This window comes from Tachyglossus aculeatus, chromosome Y4, assembly GCF_015852505.1.
Source record: "Tachyglossus aculeatus isolate mTacAcu1 chromosome Y4, mTacAcu1.pri, whole genome shotgun sequence".
Classification (NCBI taxonomy): domain Eukaryota; kingdom Metazoa; phylum Chordata; class Mammalia; order Monotremata; family Tachyglossidae; genus Tachyglossus; species Tachyglossus aculeatus.
The window spans coordinates 7671515-7699074 of record NC_052096.1 but is presented as its reverse complement, the minus strand read 5'-3'; the positions used below and the strand labels follow the sequence as shown (position 1 = coordinate 7699074).

The 27560-nt window shown below is 45.7% G+C and overlaps 8 protein-coding genes across 9 annotated transcripts; 4 read left to right on the top strand and 4 right to left on the bottom strand.

The window, feature by feature from the left end:
- The first annotated feature begins 105 nt into the window (after window positions 1-105).
- On the top strand, window positions 106-16904 carry LOC119946953. Its single transcript, XM_038768433.1, has 7 exons — window positions 106-409; window positions 1734-1849; window positions 1907-1957; window positions 2085-2179; window positions 3495-3579; window positions 3679-3782; window positions 16577-16904. The coding sequence occupies exons 1-7, from the start codon at window positions 106-108 to the stop codon at window positions 16887-16889; spliced, it is 1068 nt and encodes a 355-aa protein (XP_038624361.1). The 3' UTR covers window positions 16890-16904.
- LOC119946922 (histone H2B type 1-P-like) lies at window positions 1735-2115 on the bottom strand. Its single transcript, XM_038768402.1, has one exon. It carries the CDS (start codon window positions 2113-2115, stop codon window positions 1735-1737), a length of 381 nt encoding a protein of 126 aa, XP_038624330.1.
- Window positions 6529-7188, bottom strand: LOC119946890 (histone H1.4-like). The gene has a single exon (XM_038768369.1). The coding sequence runs from the start codon at window positions 7186-7188 to the stop codon at window positions 6529-6531; it is 660 nt and encodes a 219-aa protein (XP_038624297.1).
- A 1674-nt stretch (window positions 16905-18578) lies between the features above and the next one.
- Window positions 18579-18959, bottom strand: LOC119947104 (histone H2B type 1-O-like). Its single transcript, XM_038768636.1, has one exon. The coding sequence runs from the start codon at window positions 18957-18959 to the stop codon at window positions 18579-18581; it is 381 nt and encodes a 126-aa protein (XP_038624564.1).
- A 275-nt stretch (window positions 18960-19234) lies between these two features.
- On the top strand, window positions 19235-19666 carry LOC119947039 (histone H2A type 1-like). Of its 2 annotated transcripts, XM_038768516.1 has the most exons (2): window positions 19247-19327; window positions 19433-19666. In XM_038768516.1, exons 1-2 carry the CDS (start codon window positions 19247-19249, stop codon window positions 19637-19639), a joined length of 288 nt encoding a protein of 95 aa, XP_038624444.1. In that variant the 3' UTR covers window positions 19640-19666. The 2 variants fall into 2 exon arrangements, with proteins under 2 accessions (XP_038624445.1, XP_038624444.1); XM_038768517.1 differs by having other exon boundaries at window positions 19235-19666.
- A 4650-nt stretch (window positions 19667-24316) lies between these two features.
- On the top strand, window positions 24317-24631 carry LOC119947051 (histone H4). Its single transcript, XM_038768542.1, has one exon. The coding sequence runs from the start codon at window positions 24320-24322 to the stop codon at window positions 24629-24631; it is 312 nt and encodes a 103-aa protein (XP_038624470.1). The 5' UTR covers window positions 24317-24319.
- Window positions 24632-25549: 918 nt separating this feature from the next.
- On the bottom strand, window positions 25550-25930 carry LOC119947050 (histone H2B type 2-E). Its single transcript, XM_038768541.1, has one exon. The coding sequence runs from the start codon at window positions 25928-25930 to the stop codon at window positions 25550-25552; it is 381 nt and encodes a 126-aa protein (XP_038624469.1).
- Window positions 25931-26249: 319 nt separating this feature from the next.
- On the top strand, window positions 26250-26642 carry LOC119947047 (histone H2A type 1). The gene has a single exon (XM_038768537.1). The coding sequence runs from the start codon at window positions 26250-26252 to the stop codon at window positions 26640-26642; it is 393 nt and encodes a 130-aa protein (XP_038624465.1).
- The last annotated feature ends 918 nt before the right edge of the window (window positions 26643-27560 follow it).

Here is a 27560-nt window from a genome sequence, read left to right as displayed (position 1 = left end):
CTCACTTTCGGGTTTGGTTTCCAATCAGGTCGGCACATGCCCTATATAAGGGAGTAGGGCGGCCTGTGAGCTTTATTAAGTGGTTTGGGTTTAAGTGGTGCGAAGATGTCGGGACGTGGTAAGGGTGGGAAAGGACTTGGTAAAGGAGGTGCTAAGAGGCACAGGAAGGTTTTGCGGGATAATATCCAGGGCATCACTAAGCCCGCTATTCGTCGCTTGGCCCGTCGTGGTGGCGTCAAGCGCATCTCCGGGCTGATCTACGAGGAGACCCGCGGGGTGCTTAAGGTTTTCCTGGAGAATGTGATTCGCGATGCCGTCACCTACACGGAGCATGCCAAGAGGAAGACCGTTACTGCCATGGATGTGGTTTATGCCCTCAAGCGCCAGGGTCGTACTCTGTATGGCTTTGGTGGTTAAAACTAATCGTGTTTTCATCTGCTGATAACGAAAAAAAGGCCCTTTTAAGGGCCAACCACATTCTCAGTTGAAGAGCATGCACTCGGGGAAAACGGCAAGGGGGAAAACAGCATATAATCTATGAAACACAATTGGCACTTTTTTTCAGTTGAGAATGATAATGATATTTATTAAGCGCTTACTATGTGCAAAGCACTGTTCTAAGCGCTGGGGAGGTTACAAGGTGATCAGGTTGTCCCAAAGGGGGCTCACAGTCTTCATCCTCATTTTACAGATGAGGTAACTGAGGCACAGAGAAGTTAAGTGACTTGCCCAAAGTCACACAGCTGACAATTGGCAGGGGTGGGATTTGAACCCATGGCCTCTGATTCCAAAGCCCGGGCTCTTTCCACTGAGCCACGCTGCTTCAAATCCCGGCTCTGTCACCTGTCAGAGAAGCCGTGTGGCTCAGTGGAAAAAGCTCGGGCTTGGGAGTCAGAGGTCATGGGTTCAAGTCTTAACTGCCACTTGTCAGTTGTGTGACTGGGCAAGTTACTTAACTTCTCTTAGTCTGTTACCTTATCTGTAAAATGGGGATGAAGACTGAACCCCACATGTAACAACCTGATAACCTTGTATCCTCCCCAGCGCTTAGAACAGTGCTTTGCACATAGTAAGCGCTTAACAAATGCCATCATCAAAAACCGAGAGGTTGAAGAGCCTTAGAGCTGTTTTTGGGAGACGAATTCATTGTCGTATTTCTTGAGCGCTTACTGTATGCAGAGCACTGTACTAAGCGCTTGGGAAGTAAAAGTTGGCAACACAGAGATGGTTCCTACCCAACAACCGGCTCACAGTCTAGAAGATGAATCCCCATTTGTAAAATGAGAGCTAGTATTGTTAGTAAGGAGGGAGGTATAATCCTGATCCCTTTTATACAGGTGGGGTAACAGGCCCAGAGAAATGGGTCAGTGACTAGCACAATGTCACACAGGCATTCTGGCTCCCAGGAATGCTTTTTCCACTGTGCCTTGGTCTCCACTTGGGATATTTTCCAAACACTATTAAGCGCGAGTAGATTAAAGAAGAGTAGGCTTTTGGATTTTCTATTTTTTGCAGCGATCTAAGGCAGCTAATGACAAAGCAAGGAAGGCGCGTATTTTTTTCTTCTTCAATGGTACTCCTCGAGCATCTCAAGAGCATACTAGGTGCTACGCATGATGGTAGATGTAAGCTAATACTGGGGGTAAAAATAGTGGTGCATTATAGCCCTATCTGAGAAAGTGTGGATGGCTCTGAAAAGAGCCGTTGGATTGAGTGAGAAGCCTCACTGCCAGTTTACTTGGAGCTGGTGTACTTGGTGACGGCCTTGGTGCCCTCGGACACGGCGTGCTTGGCCAGCTCCCCGGGCAGCAGCAGGCACACGGCCGTCTGGACCTCCCGGGACGTGATGGTGGAGCGCTTGTTGTAGTGCGCCAGGCGGGAAGCCTCGCCGGCGATGCGCTCGAAGATGTCGTTGACGAACGAGTTCATGATGCCCATGGCCTTGGACGAGATGCCCGTGTCGGGGTGGACCTGCTTCAGCACCTTGTACACGTAGATGGAATAGCTCTCCTTGCGGCTCTGCTTGCGCTTCTTGCCGTCCTTTTTCTGCGCTTTGGTCACCGCTTTCTTTGTGCCTTTCTTAGGCGGAGGAACGGATTTCAATGGTTCAGGCATCGTTACACTTAAGCTTGGTCAGGGAAGAATGTGTAACTCTTCGACCGCTCGATATTTATAGCGCGTGAATGCAAATATAGGGTTTCTCTCTTCGTCCTTTTGATTGGAGAATGTTCAGTTGCCGATATGCAAATTAGGGGATTGTGATTCCCACTTTCTATTGGCCAACATTCCTCCTTCTGATTGGTCAGTCAGTCAGTCAATGGAATTTGGTGAGCGTTTACTTATGTTGAGTATTGTACTAAGCCCTGGGGAGAGTGCAATGCAACAATAAACAAATACATTCCCTGCCCACAACGAGTTTACAGTCAAACGGTAACTCAATTAATAAATAAAGAGCGCTAGTGTATAAAATCCTAACGTCGTATTTAATAATAATAATGGCATTTATTAAGCTCGATGTGCAAAGCATTGTTCTAAGCGCTGGAGAGGTTACAAAGTGATCAGGTTGTCCCACGGGGGGCTCACAGTCTTCATCCCCATTTTGCAGATGAGGTAACTGAGGCCCAGAGAAGCGAAGTGACTTGCCCAAAGTCACACAGCTGACAATTGGCGGAGCCGGGATTTGAACCCATGAACTCCAAAGCCCTTGCTCTATCCACTGAGCCACGCTGCTTCTCCGTGGCTCCGTATTTCTGATAGTTAGATCGCTACATTGTCTGCCAATCACAGATTTTCATTTTGTGTCTCGATAGGAATTAATTCATTAGACTGAATGAACATAGGCTCGCGTTTTCTTTTTTTCTCATATAAAACATCCAGTAAGTCAGTCAATCATATTTATTGAATGCTTGGTGTGTGCTGGGAGAATGCAACATAACAATATAATAGACACATTCCGAAAATCCCCAGCAAAATCCCCAGAAAGTTTAAGGTGGCACAGGACAAAGCATTTATCCAGCCAACACAACAGTAGCCGTACTGACCCAGTGTGGACTTCACAAAACTACAGATAGAAGAGAAACCGGAGAATAATAAATGGAAATTGGGTGGACTTCTTTGAGACTTGCAAACCCGAGGCAGCCACACCTGGGTTCCTGGGCAGAGATGATGAATGGACGAAAAATGTGCCTCATAAAGAGAGCCTAAGGAGGACGTTAAGGTACTACAGGGATAACATTTTATAAACAATAGTAATGTTATTATTGAAACAGTAACCAATCACTTCACTAGATGGAAATTTCGAATAGCCTCATGTCCATTAGACAAGATCCTTTCCCTATGTAAAAACGCAGCAACGAAATAGTTTAATTGTTAAAGCCTGTATGATTCTTGTACGGCCCACAGCGAGGAAACCGCATGTAATTCCACAGGGGGAAAAGATAGCTGGAGGAGTGAAAAAGCCTTAGTGTTACTCCCCACCCACCCCCACCGGGCAGTGACTCTGAGGGAGGTCCAGCGAAGTCCACCAAGCTGCTGATCTGCAAACTGCCCTTGCAGCAGCTGCTGCGGGAGATCACCCAGGCCTTCAATCAATCAATCATATTTATTGAGCTCTTACTGTGTGCAGAGCACTGTACTAAGCGCTTGGGAAATACAAGTTGGCAACATAAGGTCTTCAAGACAGACCTGTACTTCCAGAGCTCGGTCGTCATGACCCTGCAGGAGGTGAGCAAGGCCTACCTGGTGAGACTGTTCAGGGACACCAACCTGTGCACCATCCACGCCAAGAGGTTCACCATCATGCCCAAGGACATCCAGTTTTCCCGTTAAATTCAAGGAGAGAGGACTTGAGTCTCTCCGAGGGCAAATCCTCTGATTGCACAACTCAAAGGCTCTTTTAAGAACCCTCCTATCCTTATTCTCCCTGCAGAGCTGTATACCTAATTAATCAGTTAATCTATGGTATTTACTGAATCAATCAATCAATCAATCAATCGTATTTATTGAGCGCTTACTATGTGCAGAGCACTGTACTAAGCGCTTGGGAAGTACGAATTGGCATCACGTAGAGACAGTCCCTACCCAACGGTGGGCTCACAGTTTAAAAGGGGGAGACAGAGAACAGAACCAAACATACCAACAAAATAAAATAAGTAGGATAGAAATGTACAAGTAAAATAAATAAATAAATAAATAAATAGAGTAATAAATATGTACAACCATATATACATATATACAGGTGCTGTGGGGAAGGGAAGGAGGTAATATTTACCATGTGCAGAGAACTCCATTAAGTACTTGGGAGATTATGATACAGCAGAGTTGGGAGACATGTTCCCTACCCATAAGGACCTTAAAGTCTAGTTGGGGATATGGACCTTAAAATTCATTATGGATCTGTACTTAAGTGCTGGTAGGGAGAAGGTGGAGTGAAAGTATCAAGTGCTTAAAGATACAGATAATAATAATAATGGTACCTTTCAAGTGCTTACTATGTGCCACACACTGTTCTAAGCACTAGGATAGATAATGATAATAATGATGGCATTTAATAAGCGTTTACTATGTGCAAAGCACTGTTCTAAGCGCTGGGGAAGTTACAAGGTAATAAGGTTGTCTCACGGTGGGCTCACAGTCTTAATCCCCATTTTACAGATGAGGTAGCTGAGGCACAGAGAAGTTAAGTGATTTGCCCAAAGTCACACAGCTGACAATTGCCAGAGCCAGAATTTGAACCCTTGACCTCTGACTCCAAAGCCCGTGCTCTTTCCACTGAGCCACGGATAGATGTAAGTTAATCAGGTTGGACACAGTCCCTGGGGCTCACCACTCAATCCCCATTTTACAGATGAGGTAACCGAGGCACAGAGAAGAGAAGTGACTTGCCCCAGGTCGCACAGCAGACGTGGGGTGGAGCCAGGCTTCAAACTCAGGTCCTTCTGACTCCCAGGGCCTTGGTCTATCTACTAAGCCTTGCAGTTTCTCAATTAAAGTGCATAAGCATCACAGAAGGGAGACAGAGTAGAAGTGATGAGAGCCTAGCGGGAGAAGCACTCTTGAGGGAGATGCGATTTTAATCAGGCTTTGAAGGAGGGGAGAGTGGGGGTCTGCTGAATATGAATATGAAGGGGGAGGGAGTTTCAGACCAGTTTCATGAACAAGGGATTGGCGACCAGATAGTCGAGATCGAGGTACAGTAAAGCAGTTTGGCGTTAGTGTGATGGCTGCGTTATGGTAGAAAATCAACGAGGCAAGGAAGGAGGGGGCGAGCTGATTGAATGTTTTAAAGCCAATAGTAAGAAGTTCTGTTTGATATGTAGGTGAAGATACTAGTCTCTAAACTCCTCCCTCTAGTCTGTAAACTCCATGTGGGTAAGGGCCATGTCTACCAACTTGGCTATATTGTAACAATAATGGTATTTGTTAAGCGTTTACTGTATGTCAGGCACTGCATATGCACTCTCCCAATCTCCTAGTTCAATGCCCTGCACATAGTAAGCCCTCGAAAAAAGTATGATTGATTGATTTTCAACGACTTGAGGTTCTTGAGAAATAGGGAGACACGGACTGAACTCCTCGTAAAAAAATGATCCTGGTAGCTCAGTGAAGTAAGGGCTTGTGTGGGGAGAGAGACAGGAGGCAGGGAGATCATTTTGACGTGTCTTTCTATTTGTTTCTGAGGATGGTTGAGAGTGATTCTGATATGATTTAGGGTATGAACAAACAACCTTTGCTGTTTTGTGGGCATCCTATTTTGGTGATGCAGGGGAGAAAGAGTTTCCTCAATCAATGAATTATAATAATTGTTAACTGTGGTATCTGTTAAACGCTATTGGCCATTCAGTTAAAGACTGGATAAAGTAGGTCAATAAATCATTAGTATTTATTGAGCACTTACTGTATGCAAACACTGTACTATACTCCCCCAGCCCCACAGCACTTATGATTTCTATACTCTGCTATTTCCCCTATCTTAAAGTTAGTTTAATATAATAATAATGGCATTTATTAAGCACTTACTATATGCAAAGCACTGTTCTAAGAGCTGGGGAGGTTACAAGGTGATCAGGTTGTCCCACGTGGGACTTAATCCCCATTTTACAGATGAAGTAACTGAGGCCCAGAGAAGTTAAGTTACTTGCCCAAATTCACACAGCTGACAAGTGGGAGAGCCGGGATCAGAACCCATGACCTCTGGCTCCCAAGCCCGTGCTCTTTCCACTGAGCCACACTGGTTCTCTACTCTTTGTATCTGCCTTTCATGTGGGATGGGGAATTCCTGCATTTCTACTCCTCACGAAGCCACAGAGCGTTATAACTACCCATCATTTCCCATCCCCAAAACCCATCTTACTCCTGTTACACCCTGCTAAATTCTCTATTCGCGGGCCCTATTCCCCAAATTTGAATTGTTCGGCGCTACCGAAGCTGATTGGCAATGGATCAGTATCATCGGCTCCTTTTCCGAGATTTTTGGGTGGCTCTGAAAAGAGCCTTTGGTGTTCAAGAGAAAGTTCTTGATGGACCTTTCTACTTCTTCTTGGAAGCCGTCGCCTTCTTGGGTTTGGCAGATTTGGATCTCGCGGCCTTGGGCTTGGCCGCTTTGGGCTTCACCGCCTTCGCTTTGGCGGGGCTCTTGGTTGCCTTCTTGGGCTTCACAGTTTGGGTTTTTCTCGGACTTTTAGTCGCCTTCTTGGCGGCCGCTGCCGCAGGTTTCTTGGCTTTCTTCGGGGTCTTCTTCACGCTCTTTTTAGCCCCTGAAGCCACCGGCTTCTTGGGCTTCCTGGCGGCGCTGGCCGATTTCTGGGGCTTGGTGGCGGCAGCCGATTTCTTGGCTTTCGGCTTGGCCTTGCCTTCGGAGCCGGCCGCCTTCTTGTTGATCTTAAAAGAGCCCGAGGCTCCGGTGCCTTTGGTCTGCACCAAGGTGCCTTTGGCGACCAGACTCTTGAGCCCCAGCTTGATGCGGCTGTTGTTCTTCTCCACGTCGTAGCCGGCTGCGGCTAGAGCTTTTTTCAGGGCGGCCAAAGACACCCCATTGCGCTCCTTAGACACCGCCACGGCCTGGGTGATCAGCTCGGACACCGAGGGCCCCGCAGCCTTGCGCCGCGCCCCGCCCGCAGGCTTCTTCGCCTTCTTCTTGGTCGGAGTCTTCTCAGCGGGGGCCGGGGCGGTGGGAGCCGTTTCGGCCATGGCGGGAAAGTCTAATGCTGGAAGACTAAGTAAATCCGAAAAAAACAAAGAAGCAATCCCAAATGCGCAGCCGACCCCTCTGCGGGGTGTATTTATAGGGCGGAGCCGCGCTGTGATTGGTGCGCTGTCCAGCCCGCCTCGCTGCCGGCCGAGGATAACCCGCTCGAATCTCCATCTGTGTTTGTTAGAGCTCAAAAACGAGAAAATATAGAAAAATCCACCGAAGAGATTCCACCTTTTAATATGTAGCAGCTAAGGTAGAGCCCTTTGGTTTCAGGCCTCCTCTTGGTGATTCACAAAACAACCAACAATCGGTCGAAAACTCCTAAGAATCCCCTCTCCGAATGACGATCTTCAGGCGAGAGGACCAAATCTTTCCGTTTTTCATGTAAATTGCTAATTAACCTTTAGACCCGCGGCCTTCTGATCCTTTGGGGCTGTTTCTCTGGGTCCTTGGCTTCTGCTCTGAACAGAAAACCAGATCTGGCCCTCGAGATTTTCGGGGCAAACTTGTGTTTCCATGGGGTAAATAACACAGGCTCCTGGATCGCTTCAGCTGCGGAGAGGAAAGCTGTGCTGTTGCTTAAACTCTTATAATTTAGAGATATGGGGTCACTGGGGGGTTTAGACTCCAGTCTGGATCCCCAAGCTTGGCCCCAGAAGAATCCCGGGATGATAGGAATATTATTGAGTCTGCTCAGTTCCTGGTAATGGGGGAAGGTCAGTCCTTTTAATCAATGTAACCTTGTTATTGCCAGGGAATGTATCTGTTTATTGTTATATTGTACCCTCCCAAGCGCTTAGAACAGTGCTCTGCACACAGTGAGCCCTTAATAAGTAAGATTGAATGAATCAATCATGTGTGCAGAGCACTAACTAAGGGCTTGGGAGAGTGCAATATTATAGAGTCGGTGGACAGATTTTCCCTGGCCACAACCAGCTTACAGCCCAGTCAGTTCAGCCAGTCAGTCAGTTCAGTCAGTCAGTCAATCATATTTATTGAGCGTTTACTGTGTGCACAGCATTGTACTGAGCGCTTGGGTGAGTGCATTATAGCAATAGACAGTCACATTTCCTGCCCACAGCGAGCTTACAGTCTAGAGGAGGAACTGAACTAGGTCTTTGAATCCATGTTGGAGAAATGACACCATCCCCAATCAACCAATTATCCAGCCAATCGATCAATAGTATTTCCTGAGAGCCTACAGTGTGAAGAGTAGTGTAGTAAACATTTGGAGGTAGAAGGCAACCTCTCTGTCCTCAAGGAGTTGACTATCTGATGGGGAAATAGAAACACAATTATTTAGAACGAGGAGGAGGAAGAGATGGGAAGGTGACTATATGAATTAATTAAAGCTTTTTAGTATAATACTGAGTATGTACCGTAGACTATATAAAACGATGCATACAATTTTGCCACCAGTAGTTGTGAGGGCTTACTGCCTGAGGAAATAAAAAAGATACTAACATGTGACTGGGGAGAAGTAACTTTGATTGGGGAAAACTTTCTGGAGGAGATGAAATTAGTCAAACTTTGATTATTTGAGATTTGTGGTCTGCACTTAGATTTGTACCCTATTATCACTTCTCCCTCAGCCCCACAGTACTAATGTACACAACCATAATTTATTTATTTATATTAATATCTATCTCCTACTCTAGACTGTAAGTTTCTTGTGTCCAGGGAACACATCTACCAAGTCTGTTGTATTATAATAAAAATATAATAATAATAATAATAGTGGTATTTGTTCAGTACTTACTATGTGCCAAGCACTGTTCTAAACGCTTGGGTAGGTGCAAGGTTATCAGGTCGTCCCATGTGGGGCTCGCACTCTTAATCCCCATTTTACAGATGAGGTAACTGAGGCATAGTGAAGCTCAGTGACTTGCCCAAAGTCACACAGTTGACAAGTGGAGGAGTGAGATTAGAACTCACAACCTCTGACTCTTTCCACTAAGCCACTGTATTGTACCAAGCTCTTAGTAGAGTGCTCTGCATACAGTAAGTGTTCAATAAGCATGATAGATAAGTGGATTAATTGGTCTGACAGATTTGAAAGATGAGGGATTTCCAGGAAGGGGGAAGAGGAATGTCAAAAAGTGGAAGAATAAAAAATGAGGCCCAGTAAGAAGTTTAGCTTGGGAAGAATGAAGAGTGGGAGCTGTATAATTGTAATAGTAGTAGTAGTACTAGTAGTTTTCGTAGTAACAGTACTACTAGTAGTAATGATAGTAGTAATAAAAGGAGGAAGAGGAGGAAAAAGAGGAAAAACTAAGAGGAAGAAAAGGATGATTTATTGTGCAACCACTGGATGCAATGTATATGTTATATGGGGAAGTTCGAAATTATATACTAGAGAAGCAGTGTGGCTTAGCGGAAAGAGCCCGGGCTTGGGAGTCCGAGGTCGTGGGTTCAAATCCCTGCTCTGCCACTTGTCTGCTGTGTGACTTTGGGCAAGTCACAACTTCTCTGGGCCTCAGTTACCTCATCTGTCAAATGGGGATGAAGACTGTGAGCCCCACGTGGGACAACCTGATAACTTTGTATCTATCCCAGCTCTTAGAACAGTGTTCGGCACATAGTAAGCACTTAACAAATACCATCATTATTATTATTACATACAAAATAAAGAATGATCTTTCACTCTAAGGGGGTAAAGTGAATGAATAAATAAGAGGGAGAAAGCCGGTGGAGTGCCCTTCAAGACAACAGTTTCAGCTTGATGTGTGGAGTAATAGTCAAGCCTTGAAGATTTTTTAAGAGAGGAGAGATGTGCAGAAAACAATATTTTAGAGCATTTATCTAGTCATCACTGTAAAATAATCTTGGGAAGGAGAGACTGGAGACTATCAAACCTTTGCACTCTCCAAAGTATTTAGAACAGTGACATGCACAAAATAAACGCTATTGCTTGCTTCACTGAAAAGGATGTTTCTTGATGCTTATAGCCAGCAAAGACATGGAAACCGGTCAAAAACATCCAGAAAAGCCCATGTACTACAGTTAGTGCTCAATAAATACCATTGATTGATTTATTGATTGATTGGAGCCCTCCATGTGCCAGCCTAGAGTGGAAAGAGCACTAGGCAGGAAGAGTGGTGTTAGTGAAAACCACCTTGGCCTAGTGGAAAAAATACAGGCCTGAAAGTCAAGAGAGCTGCATTCTCATTCCGGCTCTGGCACTGGGCTGCTATGAGATTTAATCAGGTCACTTTAAGTCTAGATTATAAACTCGTTATTAGCAGAGAACCTGGCTGCTAATTCTGTTGTATTGTATTCTCCCAAGTGCTTAGTACGGTGCTCTGCATAAAGTAAATGCTCAACAAATACCATTGATTGATTGACTGATTGATTGATTTACTTTTCTGTCTCAGATTCTTCATCTGTAAAAACCTTCTTTCCCTCTCAGACTATGAGCCCCATGTGGGGGATGGACTTTGTCTGACCTGATTATCCTGTTTATTTCCTAGGTTTTGATTCAGAGTTTGCCATATAGTAAGTGCTTAACAAATGCCCCAGTTATTATATTACCTTAGTGCTGGACATACAGTATGTGCTTAACAAATACCACAATTATTAATGGGAGGTGGAAACCGATGACTCCATCATCCCTAAAAGAATGAGAAGTAGCATGGTTTAGTGGCAAGCACGGGTTTGGGAGTCAGAGGACGCGGCTTCTAATCCCGACTCCACCACTTGTGTGTTTTGTGTCCTTGGGCAAGTCACTTAACTTCTCTGTACCTCAATTACCTCATCTGTAAAATCTGTAAAAGACTGTGAGCCCCTCGTGGGGCAACTCAATCATCTTGTGTCTATCCCAGCGCTTAGAACAGTGGTTGGCACATAGTAAGCACTTAACAAATACCGCAATTATTATTATAGTTATTATAATATGTGAAAATAGTAAGAAACCCTCCCCAACATAAGATTCTGGCCCTTGGAAGAAGGCCTACGATTTAAGAGACCTTCCCTTTCTTCTTCTCCCACTCCCTTCTGCGTCGCCATAACTTGCTCCCTTTTTTCCCCCCTGCTCCCAACCCCACAGCATGTATGTACACATCTGGAGTTGATTTATTTGCGTGGGTGTCTGACTCCCCACTCTAAACTGTAAGCGCGTTTTGGACCAGGAATGTGTCTGCTTATTGTATTGTACTTTCCCAAGCGCTAAGTACAGTGCTCTGCATACGGTAGGCGCTCAATAAATACGACTGAATGAATGAATCTCCATAAGAGGACATTCAGGTTGTGAAAGAGAGGTGTAAATGGCTACGTGGGAAGAAACAAGGCAAGAAAGGGAAAGAAGCAAGGTGTGAATGCCGGAGGGAAGGGAAAAGAGGGGAAGCTCATCAACACCTATTCTGCAAGAGAAAGCCCAGGACAAACCTTAGCGCTAAATTGTGGATTGAAGCAGTCGGTTTCCACTTGTGTAATGAACGTCTGGCAGGGTGAAGGGAAAAGTTGGGACAACTTTGAAAAGCAGCATGACCCGGTGGAAATAAACTGGGCCTGGAAGTCAGAAGACCCGAGTTCTAATCCTTGTACATGTTTACTATTCTATTAATTTTGTCAATGATGTGCATCTAGCTTTATTTCTATTTATTCTGATGACTTGACACCTGTCAACATGCTTTTTGTTGTTTGTCTCCCCCTTCTAGACTGTGAGCCTGTTGTTGGGTAGGGACCGTCTCTATATATTGCCAACTTGTACTTCCCAAGCGCTTAGTACAGTGCTCTGCACATAGTAAGCGCTCAATAAATACGATTGAATGAATGAATGAATCCTAGCTCCACCACTTGTCTGGTGGGTGACCTCGACCAAGCCACTTAAGTTCTCTACGCTGCTGTTCCCTCAACTGTAAAATGGGGATTCAATACCTAGTCTCCCTCTTATTTAGATTGTGAGCCCCAGTTGGGATCTGATCATCTAGTATCTATCGCAGCACTTAGCATCAGTGATGATGATGACGATATTTGTTAAGCACATACTAAGTGCAAAGCACTGTTCTAAGCGCTGGGATAGATAAAAGGTAATCAGCTTGTCCCACGTGGGGCAAATGTTAAGTGCTTAATCCCCATTTAATAGATGAGGTAACTGAGGCCCAGAGAAGTAAAGTGACTTGCTCAAAGTCACACAGCTGACAAGTGGCAGAGCCGGGATTAGAACCTATGCCCTCTGACTCCCAAGCCAGTGCTCTTTCCATTAAGCCACGCTGCTTCATTGGTACTTATTGAGAGTTTACTATGTGCACTCCTTGACAAACACCATAAAAAGTATCTGGAAAACTCAAGCCACCGTCATGCTGCGGGAACGGTAGTGCTAGTTTGAAAAGGATAGGGCAGAGAAACATCTTCAGTGAATTTATTACAGCTGCTTCCCGAATTTCCATCGCATTTAAGACAATCCACTGCCTCCAGTCCGACGTGGAAAGTGTGTGTGTGTGTGTGTTTGTGTGTATGTTTGTGTGTGTGTGTAGGGATTTGGGTGAGTTGATACCTCGGGGAGCGCCGAGATGGATACAGAAAAACTGTTTCCAAAATGCCCTTTGAACCGATCTAAAACTGCAAGCCACTGCCTCCAGTCTGACGTGGAAAGTTTCCAAAATGCCCTTTGAACAGATCTAAAACTGCGACGTATAGCTATGGTATGGATAAACGAAATTTGTTAGGGTGCAATCAGTATCAGAGTGGATTTTTGAGACGACACGTTGGGAAAATAATATCACCCTCTCCAAGATGATGATGATGATGGTATTTGTTAAGCACTTACTATGTGCCAAGCACTGTTCTCAGCGTTGGGGAAAATATAAGGTAATCAGGTTGACCCACGTGGGGCTCACAGTCTTCAATCAATCAATCAATCAATCGTATTTATTGAGCCCTTACTGTGTGCAGAGCACTATACTAAGTGCTTGGGAAGTACGTCTTCATCCCCCTTTTACAGATGAGGTAACTGAGGCTCAGAGAAGTTAAGTGACTTGCCCAAGGTCACACAGCAGACATGTGGCACAAGCTCTTAGTACAGCGCCCTGTGCACAGCATGCGCTCAATAAATACTATGGATTGATTAGTTGCATACGAGAGACCTAGATTTTATTCCCAGTTCCACAATTTACTGCTAGGTTACGTTGGGCAATTCACTTGACTTCTCTGTGCCTCAGATGCCTCATCCATAAAATGGGGATTAATGTTACGAGTTCCAAGTTGGACAGGGACTTTGTCCAACCTGATGATCTTGTATGTTATAATAATAATGGTATTTGTTAAGCACTTACTATGTGCAAAGCACCGTTCTAAGCGCTGGGGAGGATACAAGGTGATCAGGTTGTCCCCTGTGGGGCTCATAGTCTTAATCCCCAGTTTACAGATGAGGTAATTGAGACACAGAGAAGTTAAGTGACTTGCCCAAAATCACACAACTAATAAGGGGTGGAGCCGGGATTAGAACCCATGACCTCTGACTCCCAAACCCGGGCTCTTTCCACTGAGCCACGCTGCTTCCCCAATCAAAAGGGCTTTTTGATGATGGCATTTGTTAAGCACTTACTATGTGCAAAGCACTGTTCTAAACGCTGGGGGGATAAAGGTGATTAGGTTGTCCCACGTGAGGCTCACAGTAGTAATCCGCATTTTACAGATGAGGTAACAGGCTCAGAGAAGTTAAGTCACTTACCCAAGGTCACACAGCAGAGCCGGGATTCGAACCCATGACCTCTGACTCCAAAGCCCATGCTCTTTCCACTGAGCCACGCTGCTTTTACAGTGCCTGGCACATAGTCAGTGCTTAATAAATACCAGAACAAGTCACTTAATTTCTCTTTGCCTCGATTCGTTATCTGTAAAAGCAGGGTACGTGTCCCTTGAATGGCCAGAGACTATAATATTGGATTTAGAGAAGCAGCATGGCTTACTGGAAAGAGTAGGGGCTTGGGAGTCAGAGGAGATGGATTCTAATCCCAGCTCCGCCACTTCTCTGCTGTGTGACCTTGGGCAGGTCACTTAACTTCTCTGTGCCTCAGTTCCCTCATCAGTAAAATGGGGATTAAGACTGAGCCCCACGTGGGACAGCCTGATTACCTTGTATCCCTCCCAGCACTTAGAACAGGGCTTGGCACATAGTAAGAGCTTAATAAATACCATTATTATCATTATTATTATTATTATTATAGTAAGCGCTTAACAAATACAATTGTCATTATTATTATTATTTTCATGGGCAATCAGCAACTGCATAAAATAATCCCAATGTGAAACTCGAACCAGATGTTACGATCTCCTCGTCAGTAGCAAATCTATAGACTGTGCGCTATTTGAAGGCAGAGAACGTGCAATTCCCTTGCATTCAGTAGGCGCTCAGTAAATATCAATGATTAAGTGATTAATTGTTTAAGAATATTGCTGGATAATGCTTGGAGTGCTCAGTATAGTGCCTGGCACATAGTAAACGCTTACCAAATACCGTTATAGTTAATAGCTGGCGGCAGTGACTGCTCCTTTTATTCTGGGGAATGGCTCCCTCTACTGGATATTAATTGCAAAGCAGGACAATGATTGAGAATTGTTAAAGGTTTGATGATGGTCTGAAAGTCAGTCAATTGTATTTACTGAGTGCTTACTCTGTGCAAAGCACCGTACTAAGCGCTTACATGACTTGCTTGAAAGGCAAGCAGAACGTGGCTTTCTTTCTATTACTGATGAAAAGAAAGTGGCTGCTGCACTGACAATAATAATAACTGTGGTAATAATAATAATAATGATCGCATTTGTTAAGCGCTTACAATGTGCAAAGCACTGTTCTAAGCGGTGGGGAGGATACAAGGTGATCAAGTTGTCCCACGTGGGGCTTACAATCTTAATCCCCATTTTACTGATGAGGGAACTGAGGCACAGAGAAGTTAAGTGGGTATTAGTGAGAAACAGAATGGCCTAGTGGATAGAGCCCATGCTTGGCCACGCTTGGGTGTCAGGGGAATCTAGGTTCTCATCCTAGCTCCTCCACTTGCCTGATGAGTGACCTTGGGCTGATCGCATCACTTCTCTATGCCTCAATTCCCTCATCTGTAAAATTGAGATTAAGATTGTGAGCTCTATGCAGACAGGGACTATGTCCAACCTGATTAACGTCAATCTACCTGGCACTTAGTATAGTGCCTAGAACATAGTACATGCTTAAAACATGCCATTAAAGAAAGTGTTTACCATGTCCCAAACACTGCACTAGGTGCTGAGATAAATACAATATAAGCAGATCAGATACAGGCCCTGTCCCACAGTCTGGAACAGGGAGAATCAATTAATCATTTGAAGGCATTTACTGATCACTTACTTTGTGCAGTAAGCTGTATATAATAAGCGCTTGGAGAATACAGCATTAAATAATTGGCAGACATGTTTCTTGTCCTCTGGGAGTATACAATTTAGTGGGAGAAAAGGTACCATATTCCCATTTTTAAAGGTAGGGAAAGCTAAGCACGGAGAAGTTATGTGACTTGCCCAAGGTTACATTGCAGGCAAATGGAAGAACATGGACACTGCCTTCCAGTTCCTGGAATCTGGAAGAGAAAAGAGGGGTAAACAGATGAATACTTTCTGGCAAGGGGCAGCTTGGAAATAAAGCCAGCATTAAGCATTGTCCAGTGGTTAAAGCTTAGGCCTGAGAGTCAAGAGGACCTGGGTTCTAATTCCAGCTCTACCATTTGTCTGCTGAGACCTTGGGCAAGTCACTTCACTCTCTGGGCCTGTTTCTACATCAATCAATCAGTCATATTTATTGAGTGCTTACTGTGTGCAGAGCACTGTACTAAGCGCTTGGGAAGTACAAGTTGGCAACATATAGAGACAGTCCTTACCCAACAGTGGGCTCACTATACATCTGTAATATGGGAATTAAAATTGTGAGCCCCAAGTGGGATATGGACTATGTCCAACTTGGTCACCTTGTATTTACCCCAGGGCTTAGAACAGTGCCTAGCACATAATAAGTGCTTAACAAAAACCAAACTATCCACCCAACTGACTTCCAGTCCCGTGCATTTTCCAACAGGCCACATTGCTGGGGCTGTTTTATTAGTTTTCTCAGAAATATCTACAAATTAAGTAGGAAAGGGACTATTTCTTCTTTGAGGGAGCTGTGAAATATAATGGCAAGAGTAATCTGTCGGGGGGGTTCCTGTACACTTCAACTGGACTCATTTTCCCTCCTCCCTTTGGTCGAACTCCTTTTCTGGCCCTCTCTCCAGCACAATTCAATCCCACGTGACCACGGGAGCATAAATTAGAAACCCGCCCGCGCCCTTTCAGTTTTCAATCCGGTCCGACTCAGGGCTATATAAACCCGTGCTGCCGGTGAGGGTGTATGACTGTTTCGTGGTCTCATCGTCTCGCAAATATGTCTGGTCGCGGCAAGGGAGGTAAGGGCTTGGGCAAAGGAGGTGCCAAACGCCACCGTAAGGTGCTAAGAGACAACATCCAGGGCATTACCAAGCCCGCTATTCGCCGCTTGGCTCGGCGCGGCGGCGTGAAGCGCATCTCCGGCTTGATCTACGAAGAGACTCGAGGGGTGCTCAAGGTATTCTTGGAGAACGTGATCCGGGACGCCGTCACTTACACAGAGCACGCCAAGCGCAAGACTGTTACCGCCATGGATGTCGTCTACGCTCTCAAACGCCAGGGCCGTACTCTCTACGGCTTCGGTGGTTAAAGCGCCACACTTACTTCTCCCCACCAAAAGGCCCTTTTCAGGGCCAACCACATTCTCATTTAAAGAGCGTACGCTGTCCTCTTAATAGAGAAAAATAGTAAGTAGAGAAAGTGCAATGGTAGCACTCCCGGTAAATTTCTGAGGTCAACATAACTATTAGATCTATGCGTTCCGCAATGGCTTAGTTTAGCTTTGGAGTCAGGTCATGGGTTCAAATCCCGACTCCACCAATTGTCAGTTGTGTGACTGGGCAGGCAATTTGGTTTGACAAATACCATCGTTGTTATAGTAGGCTATAACGAAGACCGTAATGGTCATTAATAGACAATTATAAGAGAAGTAGCGTGGCTCAGTGGAAAAGAGCCTGGGCTTTGGAGTCAGGTCATGGGTTCAAATCCCGGCTCTGCCGCTTATCAGCTGTGTGACTTTGGGCAAGTCACTTCTGTGCCTGTTACCTCATCTGTAAAATGGGGATTAAGACAGCCCCACATGGGACACCTGATCACCTTGTAGCCTCCCCAGCGCTTAGAACAGTGCTTTGTACATAGTAAGCGCTTAATAAATGCTATTATTATTCTCTGGGCCTCAGTTATCGCATCTGTAAAATGGGGATTAAGGCTGTGAGCCACCCCCCCAAGGGACAACCTGATCACCTTGTAACCTCCCCAGCTCTTAGTGCAGTGCTTTGCACATAGTAAGCGCTTAGTAAACGCCATCGTTATTAACGTTAGAGGTGACAACGACAACTGTGGGGTCGAGGGCCATCTTTTGGTGGGACGTTAATGCAATGTCTGGAAACTATGGGAGACGTCTTTACAAGTCAGAACGATAATTGTACTAGTTAAGCATTTCACTACGGGCACTGTTCTTGCTGAGTGGTAACGTTAGATACAAGACAACCAAGTTGGGCAGCCTATAATAATCATGGTATTAAGCGCTGACTATGTGCCAAGTACTGGGGAAAATACAAGGTTATCAGGTTGTCCCACGTGGGGCTCATGGTCCTAATCTCCATTTTCCAGATGAGGTAACTGAGGCAGAGAAGTTGAAGTGACTTGCCCAAAGTCACACAGCTGACAAGTGGTGGACTCGGGATTAGAACCCACGACCTGACTCCCAAGTCCGTGCTTTTCCCACTAAGCCATGCCTATCTCACATGGGGCTCAGTCTAAGTAGGAGGGAGTAGGATTTAATTCCTCTATTACAGATGGGTTAACAGGCAGAGAAGTTAGGTGACTTATCCAAGGTCACACAGACATTTGGTGGAGCAGAATTAGAACCCAGGTCTTCTGACCCAGAATTGTGGTTTTTTCCACTCTGCTTCTGGAAGTGTTCGGAGAGTACAATACAAAACAGTTAGCAGAAACCTTCCCTGTTTACTAGGAGCTGTCTTTAGGATGGTTCTTGTATTCGTATTCGGGTAGGGAAGGCGGGAACGCTAGCATAACAAAGCCGTTGATACCTTCCAAACGCTGTATTAAGCGTTGGAATAGATTCTGGGAGAGCAGGTATCGCTAAGGCGCCTGGTGGCATGAGCAAAGCATGTTCATTTATTTAAAAAGGGTACTTTTTAAACGCATACTAGGTGTCATGCAGGATGGAGGGTGTGCATTATAGCCCTTTTGAGAAGATGTGGGTGGCTCTGAAAAGAGCCTTTGGTTTTAAGGTGCCAGAAGTCTGACGATCAATTTACTTGGAACTGGTGTACTTGGTGACGGCCTTGGTGCCCTCGGACACGGCGTGCTTGGCCAGCTCCCCGGGCAGCAGCAGGCGCACGGCCGTCTGGATCTCCCGGGAAGTGATGGTGGAGCGCTTGTTGTAGTGCGCCAGGCGGGAAGCCTCGCCGGCGATGCGCTCGAAGATGTCGTTGACGAACGAGTTCATGATACCCATGGCCTTGGACGAGATGCCCGTGTCGGGGTGGACCTGCTTCAGCACCTTGTACACGTAGATGGAGTAGCTCTCCTTGCGGCTCCGCTTGCGCTTCTTACCATCTTTCTTCTGCGACTTAGTCACAGCCTTCTTCGAGCCCTTCTTGGGCGCAGGGGCGGACTTGGCTGGATCAGGCATGGCGAACGACGAGCTCCTCAACCAAAGAAATTGTGCCGCTTCGCGGCCTGCTAAAGCTACTTATAGGGGGGCATATGCAAAACAGGTTTTCTATCTCCTCGATCTGATTGGAGAAAATGCGGTTACGTCAATGCAAGTAAGGGTTTCCCAATCCTTTAATCCTATTGGCTTGTAGGGCACAGACCATCCTGAACAACCAACTGGCTTCTTACTTAATCGCTGCAAAGTGTATAAATACTCTCCAGTTCGTATCGTTTCGTTTAAACGTTAGTTTACCTTCTTCGGTCATGTCGGGTCGTGGAAAGCAGGGAGGCAAAGTTCGCGCCAAGGCTAAGTCCCGCTCGTCCCGAGCAGGTCTGCAGTTCCCAGTGGGGCGCGTGCACCGTCTGCTCCGCAAGGGCAACTATGCCGAGAGGGTCGGGGCCGGTGCCCCCGTCTACCTGGCCGCCGTGCTCGAATACCTGACGGCCGAGATCCTGGAGCTGGCGGGCAACGCGGCCCGCGACAACAAGAAGACCCGCATCATCCCCCGCCACCTGCAGCTGGCCATCCGTAACGACGAGGAGCTCAACAAGCTGCTGGGCAAGGTGACCATCGCTCAGGGCGGCGTCCTGCCCAACATCCAGGCCGTGCTGCTGCCCAAGAAGACCGAGAGCCACCACAAGGCCAAGGGCAAATAAGCCTCACCCGGAGTGGCAGAGAAACAATCTGAAAACAAAGGCTCTTTTAAGAGCCACCCACACTTTCAGTTAAAAGAGTTGGTGACATATTGGCTATTTGCATTCCCTTCTAAATTCAGAAAGGTAAAGAAAAACACTAAAAGACTTTATAATAATAATAGTGATAGCATTAAGCACATGTGCAAAGCACTGTTCTAAGCGCTGGGGAGGTTACATGATGATCAGGTTGTCCCACGGGGGGCTCACAGTCTTAATCCCCATTTTCCAGATGAGGGAACTGAGGCCCAGAGAAGTGACTTCCCAAATTCACACAGCTGGCAATTGGCAGAGCTGAGATTTGAACCCATGACCTGTGACTCCAAAGCCCGGGCTCTTTCCACCGAGCCACGCTGAAAGTCGAGTTAATAGGCTCCTTGCCAGTGAGCATCTCAACACCTGAAATGTTTCATAGTCGAGGGGGATCTCAAAATGGAAGAGAAGTTTGTAAAAAGAGAAGCAGTGTGGCTCAGTGGAAAGAGCACGGGCTTTGGAGTCAGGCCGTGGGTTCGAATCCTGCTCTGCCAATTGTCAGCTGTGTGACTTTGGGCAAGTCACTTCTCTGTGCCTCAGTTCCCTCAACTGTAAAATGAGGATTAAGATTGTGAGCCCCCTGTGGGACAACTTTATCACCTTGTAACTTCCCCAGTGCTTAGAACAGTGCTTTGCACATAGTGCTTAATAAATGTCATTATTATTATTAAAAAAGTGAGGGTAAAAGCCCCAACAGCTTTTGATTTAGGGACAACATCATTATAACCAATGTAAAATGAGCTTTCAGAAGGCAAATCCTGAAGGTTCAGCCAAATCTCAGTCCTCGGCATTATTTGGCAAAAGGGCAGTCATTTTATTTTAACGTGCGATAATAGCAACCGTGAGGACTGATGTAAAGAGCTTGGGCCTAGAAGACAGAAGACTTGGGTTCTAATCCTAGCTCTAAATGTTGCTTTCTTTGTGATCTTGAGCAAGTCCCAACTTCCATGCTTGTTTCCAGTTCTGTAAAATGGGGATTTGATGCCTGTTCTGTCCTAGGCCAAAAGTGTGAGGCCCTTGAGGGGCAGGGACTGTATTCTACTTGCTTAATTGGTATCTCACCCATGATTAAAATTGTGTTTGATACAGTGGAAAGAGCACAGACCTGGGAGCCTGAGGTCCTGAATTCTAATCCCAGCTCCACCATATACCTGGGGATTGACCATGGACAAGTCACTTTGCTCACTGTGCCTCAGTTTCCTCATCTGTAAAATGGGGATATGATATCTGTCTCCACTCCTCTTAGATTGGGAACATGGGATAGGGGCTGTTTCTGCCAAAATTACCCTACATCAAGCAGAGTTCTTGGTACTTAAAAATGGTAATAATAATTATGTTATTTGTTAATTGCTTACTATGTGCCATGCACTGTTCTATATCATCATTATCATTCAGGGGAGTTTCTCTTCCTATTATACTTTTACCAACTTTTAGCACAATGTACTACACACAGGAAGTACACTATAAAAAAAACCACAGTGAAGTCACAAGGATTTGTGGAAAAATGAAGAGACTGGGAGTCAAAAGAACTGGGATAAAAATATCAGCCCAGGCTGCTGTGTGACACGGTAAATCACTTAATCTTTCTCATTTGCTGCATGCATAAAATGGGGACACTAGAGCTGGGTATCTCTTAGGACCTACTGAACACACCAAATTCCACTAAAATATGACACTCACACCTATTCAAAACCACTCATGTGACCAGTTCAATGATTTAATTTAAACTGCAGTTAAAAGGTTCATCAGCTGTATGTGGAACTAACATGACTACTTAATACCCTATTGAACATCCATCAATCAATCAAACCATCTTTAATACTTCCATTTATTCCTTCTGCTTCCACTCTTCATAAATAATTTCTGTGTGTTCTGCTCCCATGTTAGATTGAAAACTTTTGAAATCAAGGAACTTATGACTTGCTTCTTAAAATACCCCCTCCTTAGGCAGTGATCACCATGGGGACAGGGAGTGTACGTCAACTGATTGTTTTCTATTCCTCCCCCTCCCCAACCGAGCACTTAGCACAGTGTTTGCTGCATAATTAAGCTGTGTTTGCTTAATAAATAAATGATCATCGCCTGCTTCTATTGAACTTTCACACTTTAGTGCTAATGCTTTACATTCACTTGGTGTTTAATATGTGTCAAGAATCAACTTATCTCCCTGAAAAGGAAACAGAACACACGCATAGAAATCATTTAAAATGACAGTGACAGAAAGAATAACCGTGCTCACTCAGGAGGGTGGTACAGATGTGTCAACAAAGTGACAACGTTCTGTGTTAGTTCCTTATTAACAAATTAATTAATTAAATTAAATTTACAATCAGAAGGAAACTTTACTCAGGAAATTTGCATATATTCAATCCCCCTCAATCTCCAGACCATTGTGCTCAATTTGAGATCGGGTTATCAGTTGTGGCCGAGAGAACACACTCAATAAATAGGTTTAAATGAATGAATAAATGCTCAACACTGGCGTTTGATCTTGTGTCTACCCCAGCTCTTAGTGCAGTGCCTGGAATATATTAAGCGTTTAACACATACCATTTAATACATAAAAAAGAGCAGAGGTAAGAGTTCTTACACGATATTTGGGTTAGAGAAAGTGTGTCCAACCTGATGATGTTGTTTCTACCCCGGCTATGAAGCACATCGACACAGGGTGGCAAAAGAGTATTTAAAATCAGGCCCCTATTGAAGGCCTCGCTTTCATCTTTTCACCTCTTTACTTCTTTCCTCTGCTTGCCACACTAAAAGCACAGCTTTTTTCCAACAGGGTCGCAGAGGTACAGTTCCTAATGAAAATTGTTAGTTTGAACCTCTACCTTTCTCTCCATCTCACCTTTCTTTCTCACAGCGGTCTTCACCCATTACCGAATTCAAACTCCTTATGAGCAGTCTACCAACTCTATTATATTGTACTCTCCCAAGTGCTTGGAACAGTGCTCTGCACACAATAAGCGTTCAACAAATATGATTGATCAAGGCTCAGGATTGTATCTGTAAGGGGGAAGTTAAGAACTGGAAATTTCTGGCTGCTTTCAAACATGCTTCTCTTCCCTATTTTAAAAAATCCTCCCTTGATCCCACAGCTCCTTCCATTTTTTGCCCCATCTCTTCCAAATGCCATTTCTTTCCTAACTCTTTAAGTGAATCCTTCTGATTCCCAGACCTGTGCTCTCTCCACTAGGTCATACACCTTCTCGATATGTACTTAATATCTTTTTCTCCATCTAGATAGTAAATTCACTGTAGGCAGGGAACATGTCTACCAACTCTGCTATAGTGTACTTTCCCAAGTTCTTAGTACAGTGCTCTGCACACAGTAAGCACTTGCTAAATACCATTGATTGATTGGAAATTGGCTTCCTTGGTTCTCGGGCATAATAGCAACTGCAGGCTTTTTATATATACTATGTATATATAGTATTTTTAGGCACTTATTATATGCCAGGCACAGTACTAAGAACTGGGGTAAATACAAGACCATCAGGGGCTCAGATGATGCTCACAATGGGCTCACAGCTTTAATCCCCACATTACAGATGAGGTATCTGAGGCCCAGGGAAGTTAAGTGATTTTCCCAAGTTCACAAGGCAGACATATAGCATAGCTGGGATTAGAACTCAGGCCCTTGTTCTCTCCTCCAGGCAACGCTGCTTCTCCATGGGGCTTCCATCTCTGGAGTTTAGGGTTACGGAAGGAAAAGAACCTGTGGGGATTCTGTGGTACGGGGAAAATAACCTGTAGCAGAGGGTCAGACACATGGGGCTGAAGAGGTGTCATACGTTTCCCATCTCCTGGAGGTTTTACCATTTAGCCATTGAGGACCCATTATTGTTTGGGTCCTCGGGAACGTGTTTCAATTCATCCTTCAGCCTCACGTCCTCTGCCCTCCCTCTGCCCATCCGCCAAGCTCGCTCTCTTCCTCCCTTCAAGGCCCTACTGAGAGCTCACCTCCTCCAGGAGGCCTTCCCAGCCTGAGCCCCTTCCTTCCTCTCCCCCTCGTCCCCCTCTCCATCCCCCCATCTTACCTCCTTCCCTTCCCCACAGCACCTGCATATATGCATATATGTTTGTACATATTTATTACTCTATTTATTGATTGATTTATTTTACTTGTACATATCTATTCTATTTATTTTACTTTGTTAGTATGTTTGGTTTTGTCTCCCCCTTTTAGACTGTGAGCCCACTGTTGGGTAGGGACTGTCTCTATATGTTGCCAATTTGTACTTCCCAAGCGCTTAGTACAGTGCTCTGCACACAGTAAGCGCTCAATAAATACGATTGATGATGGTGACGTCCATTTTCGAAAAGATCAGAGAAATAACAACGTGCAATTATAAAAATGAAGAAGAAATAAAAATGCCATTCTCCGTCGTCTTTTTCTCCCCTTACCACATTTTCTTTTTCCCTTGTCCCCCTCCATCCCTCATCAACCTCAGATCTTGAGAGCAACCTTCCTCCCTGGGGGAGGAGACTCGAGAGCATCAGGTTTCCCGCCTCTTTCTATAAGTTTTCAGTCAGGTCGGGTGAGGGCTAATATAAGTGAATGTTTAGGGAAGGGACTTCATCCTTTGAGGTTGCAGTTAGTGGGTTACGATGTCTGGTCGCGGTAAGGGTGGCAAGGGCCTTGGTAAGGGAGGTGCCAAACGGCACAGGAAGGTGTTGCGTGATAACATCCAGGGCATTACCAAGCCCGCTATTCGCCGCCTAGCTCGGCGTGGCGGTGTCAAGCGCATCTCCGGGCTGATCTACGAGGAGACCCGCGGGGTGCTCAAAGTTTTCTTGGAGAACGTGATCCGGGACGCTGTCACTTACACGGAGCACGCCAAGAGAAAGACCGTCACCGCTATGGATGTGGTCTACGCCCTAAAGCGCCAGGGCAGGACCCTCTATGGTTTTGGCGGCTAGACTGTTCTGGTTGCCCCCAGTACCAAAAGGCCCTTTTCAGGGCCGCCCACAATGTCACTTAAAGAGCTGAAACTTTTAAAAGATTTCTAAAGCAGGTGCAAGGGGGTGCATGAGGTTAACGGAAATGCTTATAAACCTAAGTCGTTTTTAAGAACTTAGCTTTACTATAGGTACATTGGAAAAATCGGCTACCCCGTAACCAAGAATGATGGCATTAAGGGCTTACTATGTGCTAAGCACCGGGGGAGCTACAAGGTGGGGCTCAATTACCATTTTCCAAATGAGGCACAGATAAGTGATTTGCCCAAGGTCACACAGCAGGCAAGTAGCGGAGGTGGAATTAAAACCCATGACCAGACTCCCAAGCTCGTACTCTTTCCAGTAAGCCACACTGCTTCTCCCGCCTTCCCTTTTCGGGAATGGAAAACAGATCCATTCCCTGCCCATAACGAGCTTCCAGTGTAGAGTGGTTAACATTGATTGATAATTGGTTATTGAGCGCTTACCATGTATAGAGAACGAAGTGGCAAAATGCAATACAACATAAGTGGCAAAGTTTAGAGGATGGTACTTGTATCCGTATTCAGGCAGGGAGGGTTGAGGCTAGCACGCAACAAAGCTTTTAACTTAAAAAGGCATTTTCTGTCTTCCAAACGCCGTTCTAAGCGATGCTGCAAATTCAGAGAGCTAGTATTGAATTTCCTTTTGAGGAATAAGACTGAGGCAGAGAAGCTGTGCATTTGGAGGCATAAGCGAGCAAGGTAGGCAGTCTTTTAAATGGTATGTAGCAAGCACGATGGTAGATACAAGCTAATAGAAAGGGAAGAAAGTGGAAGTGCACAATAGCCCTTTCGGGAATATGTGGGTGGCTCTGAAAAGAGCCTTTGGTTTCAGGGTGCCAGAAGTCTGACGATCAGTTTACTTGGAGCTGGTGTACTTGGTGACGGCCTTGGTGCCCTCGGACACGGCGTGCTTGGCCAGCTCCCCGGGCAGCAGCAGGCGCACGGCCGTCTGGATCTCCCGGGAGGTGATGGTGGAGCGCTTGTTGTAGTGCGCCAGGCGGGAAGCCTCGCCGGCGATGCGCTCGAAGATGTCGTTGACGAACGAGTTCATGATGCCCATGGCCTTGGACGAGATGCCCGTGTCGGGGTGGACTTGCTTCAGCACCTTGTACACGTAGATGGAGTAGCTCTCCTTGCGGCTCCGCTTGCGCTTCTTGCCGTCCTTCTTTTGGGCTTTGGTGACGGCCTTCTTGGAGCCCTTCTTGGGGGCCGGAGCGGATTTGGCAGGCTCAGGCATTGTTAGAGTAAAATCTCTCTTGCGCCCCAGCAGAGAAATGTTGACTGGTTGTCGGTACCGTTATACTTATGAGGGGAATATGCAAATGAAGGCTCGAATTCTGCTAATCTGTAATTGGATAGAATTTGAGGTTTCGTCACTCCAATATGCAAATACTAGGATTCTAATTCCGCTCTCCTATTGGTCTGTGTGGGGCGATGTCTAGGCCAATCAGAAGGTTTTTCTTTGAATCCTGCTTGGGCTATAAAATGGTAAGAGTAGACTAACTGGATCTACTTTTTTTTTTTTCCATATCAGAGTGTGTGCTGAGCTTGTAATTATGTCAGGCCGCGGAAAGCAGGGTGGAAAGGCTCGCGCCAAGGCCAAGTCCCGCTCGTCCCGGGCCGGTCTGCAGTTCCCAGTGGGCCGCGTGCACCGTCTGCTCCGCAAGGGCAACTACGCCGAGAGGGTCGGGGCCGGTGCCCCCGTCTACCTGGCCGCCGTGCTCGAGTACCTGACGGCCGAGATCCTGGAGCTGGCGGGCAACGCGGCCCGCGACAACAAGAAGACCCGCATCATCCCCCGCCACTTGCAGCTGGCCATCCGCAACGACGAGGAGCTTAACAAGCTGCTGGGTAAAGTGACCATCGCCCAGGGCGGCGTCCTGCCCAACATCCAGGCTGTGCTGCTGCCCAAGAAGACTGAGAGCCACCATAAGGCCAAGGGCAAGTAAATCTGACGAGGAATAGCCAAGAGGAACAACCTGCAACCAAAGGCTCTTTTCAGAGCCACCAACAGTTTCAAAAAAAGAACTGAATACTTTGTTACTCCCCAAAGCAGCTCAGTAAATAGTTTTTTGTATACCAGGAACAGTTCCTGCTTAGCAGGATTTTCCTATAAAGAAGTCAGCCTGGACACTCGGTACACGTTAAAAACATCATGACCCTCCTTAATGATACCCACATAGACTCATCTAGCTAGAAACAACAATGATTAACAATGATATTAAATATGGGACTTGTCAGGCGAATACTTATGTGCCAGGCACTTTACTAAGCGCTGGGGTGGACACAAGTATATCGGTTGAACTCAGTCCCTGTCCCACTTGGGTCTCACAGTCTCAATTCCCATTTTACTGATGAGGTAACTGAGGCCCAGAGAAGTAAAGTGATTGCCAAAGGTCCCACAGCAAAAAAGTGACAGAGCCAGGGAATTAGAACCCATGTTTATGTTCGAGATGAACTTGTTTACATCAAACTAGATGACCTATAAAATTATTTTGGAGAGACAAGCATTGTTACATTGCTGTAGTTCACTTTATTCGCTTTTGTTGCTTTGTGCACAAGAAAAATTGTCCTGATTTTCCTCTAGGCAAGGAACAGAAAAATTCGTTCAGGGTATATAGTTGGCGTGGTGAGTGGAAAGATAATCCGCTGCTATCCAATCCAGACAAAACGCGGGCTTTTCAAAATAAAGCAAATGAAGGCGCATCTAATAGCGCCACTCCGAGGAAATAGCCCCGGTGGAGTCGCATCCTATATGTAAGAGATGGTGTGGCAGAGCTAAGCAGTATACGAAAGAAATAGAGGAGGCGGGGAATGCGTTGCCGAATCACGGAAAAGCGCGGGATTTTCAAATACATTTCCATCCA

Coding starts and splice junctions, on each gene's coding strand:
- LOC119946953 (XM_038768433.1), top strand. CDS start 106: ATGTCGGGACGTGGTAAGGGTGGGAAAGGACTTGGTAAAGGAGGTGCT. Junction 410..1,733: donor TCGTACTCTGTATGGCTTTG/GTGGTTAAAACT, acceptor CCTCACTGCCAG/TTTACTTGGAGCTGGTGTAC. Junction 3,783..16,576: donor AACCTGTGCACCATCCACGC/CAAGAGGTTCAC, acceptor TCGTCTCGCAAA/TATGTCTGGTCGCGGCAAGG.
- LOC119946922 (XM_038768402.1), bottom strand. CDS start 2,115: ATGCCTGAACCATTGAAATCCGTTCCTCCGCCTAAGAAAGGCACAAAG.
- LOC119946890 (XM_038768369.1), bottom strand. CDS start 7,188: ATGGCCGAAACGGCTCCCACCGCCCCGGCCCCCGCTGAGAAGACTCCG.
- LOC119947104 (XM_038768636.1), bottom strand. CDS start 18,959: ATGCCTGATCCAGCCAAGTCCGCCCCTGCGCCCAAGAAGGGCTCGAAG.
- LOC119947039 (XM_038768517.1), top strand. CDS start 19,247: ATGTCGGGTCGTGGAAAGCAGGGAGGCAAAGTTCGCGCCAAGGCTAAG.
- LOC119947051 (XM_038768542.1), top strand. CDS start 24,320: ATGTCTGGTCGCGGTAAGGGTGGCAAGGGCCTTGGTAAGGGAGGTGCC.
- LOC119947050 (XM_038768541.1), bottom strand. CDS start 25,930: ATGCCTGAGCCTGCCAAATCCGCTCCGGCCCCCAAGAAGGGCTCCAAG.
- LOC119947047 (XM_038768537.1), top strand. CDS start 26,250: ATGTCAGGCCGCGGAAAGCAGGGTGGAAAGGCTCGCGCCAAGGCCAAG.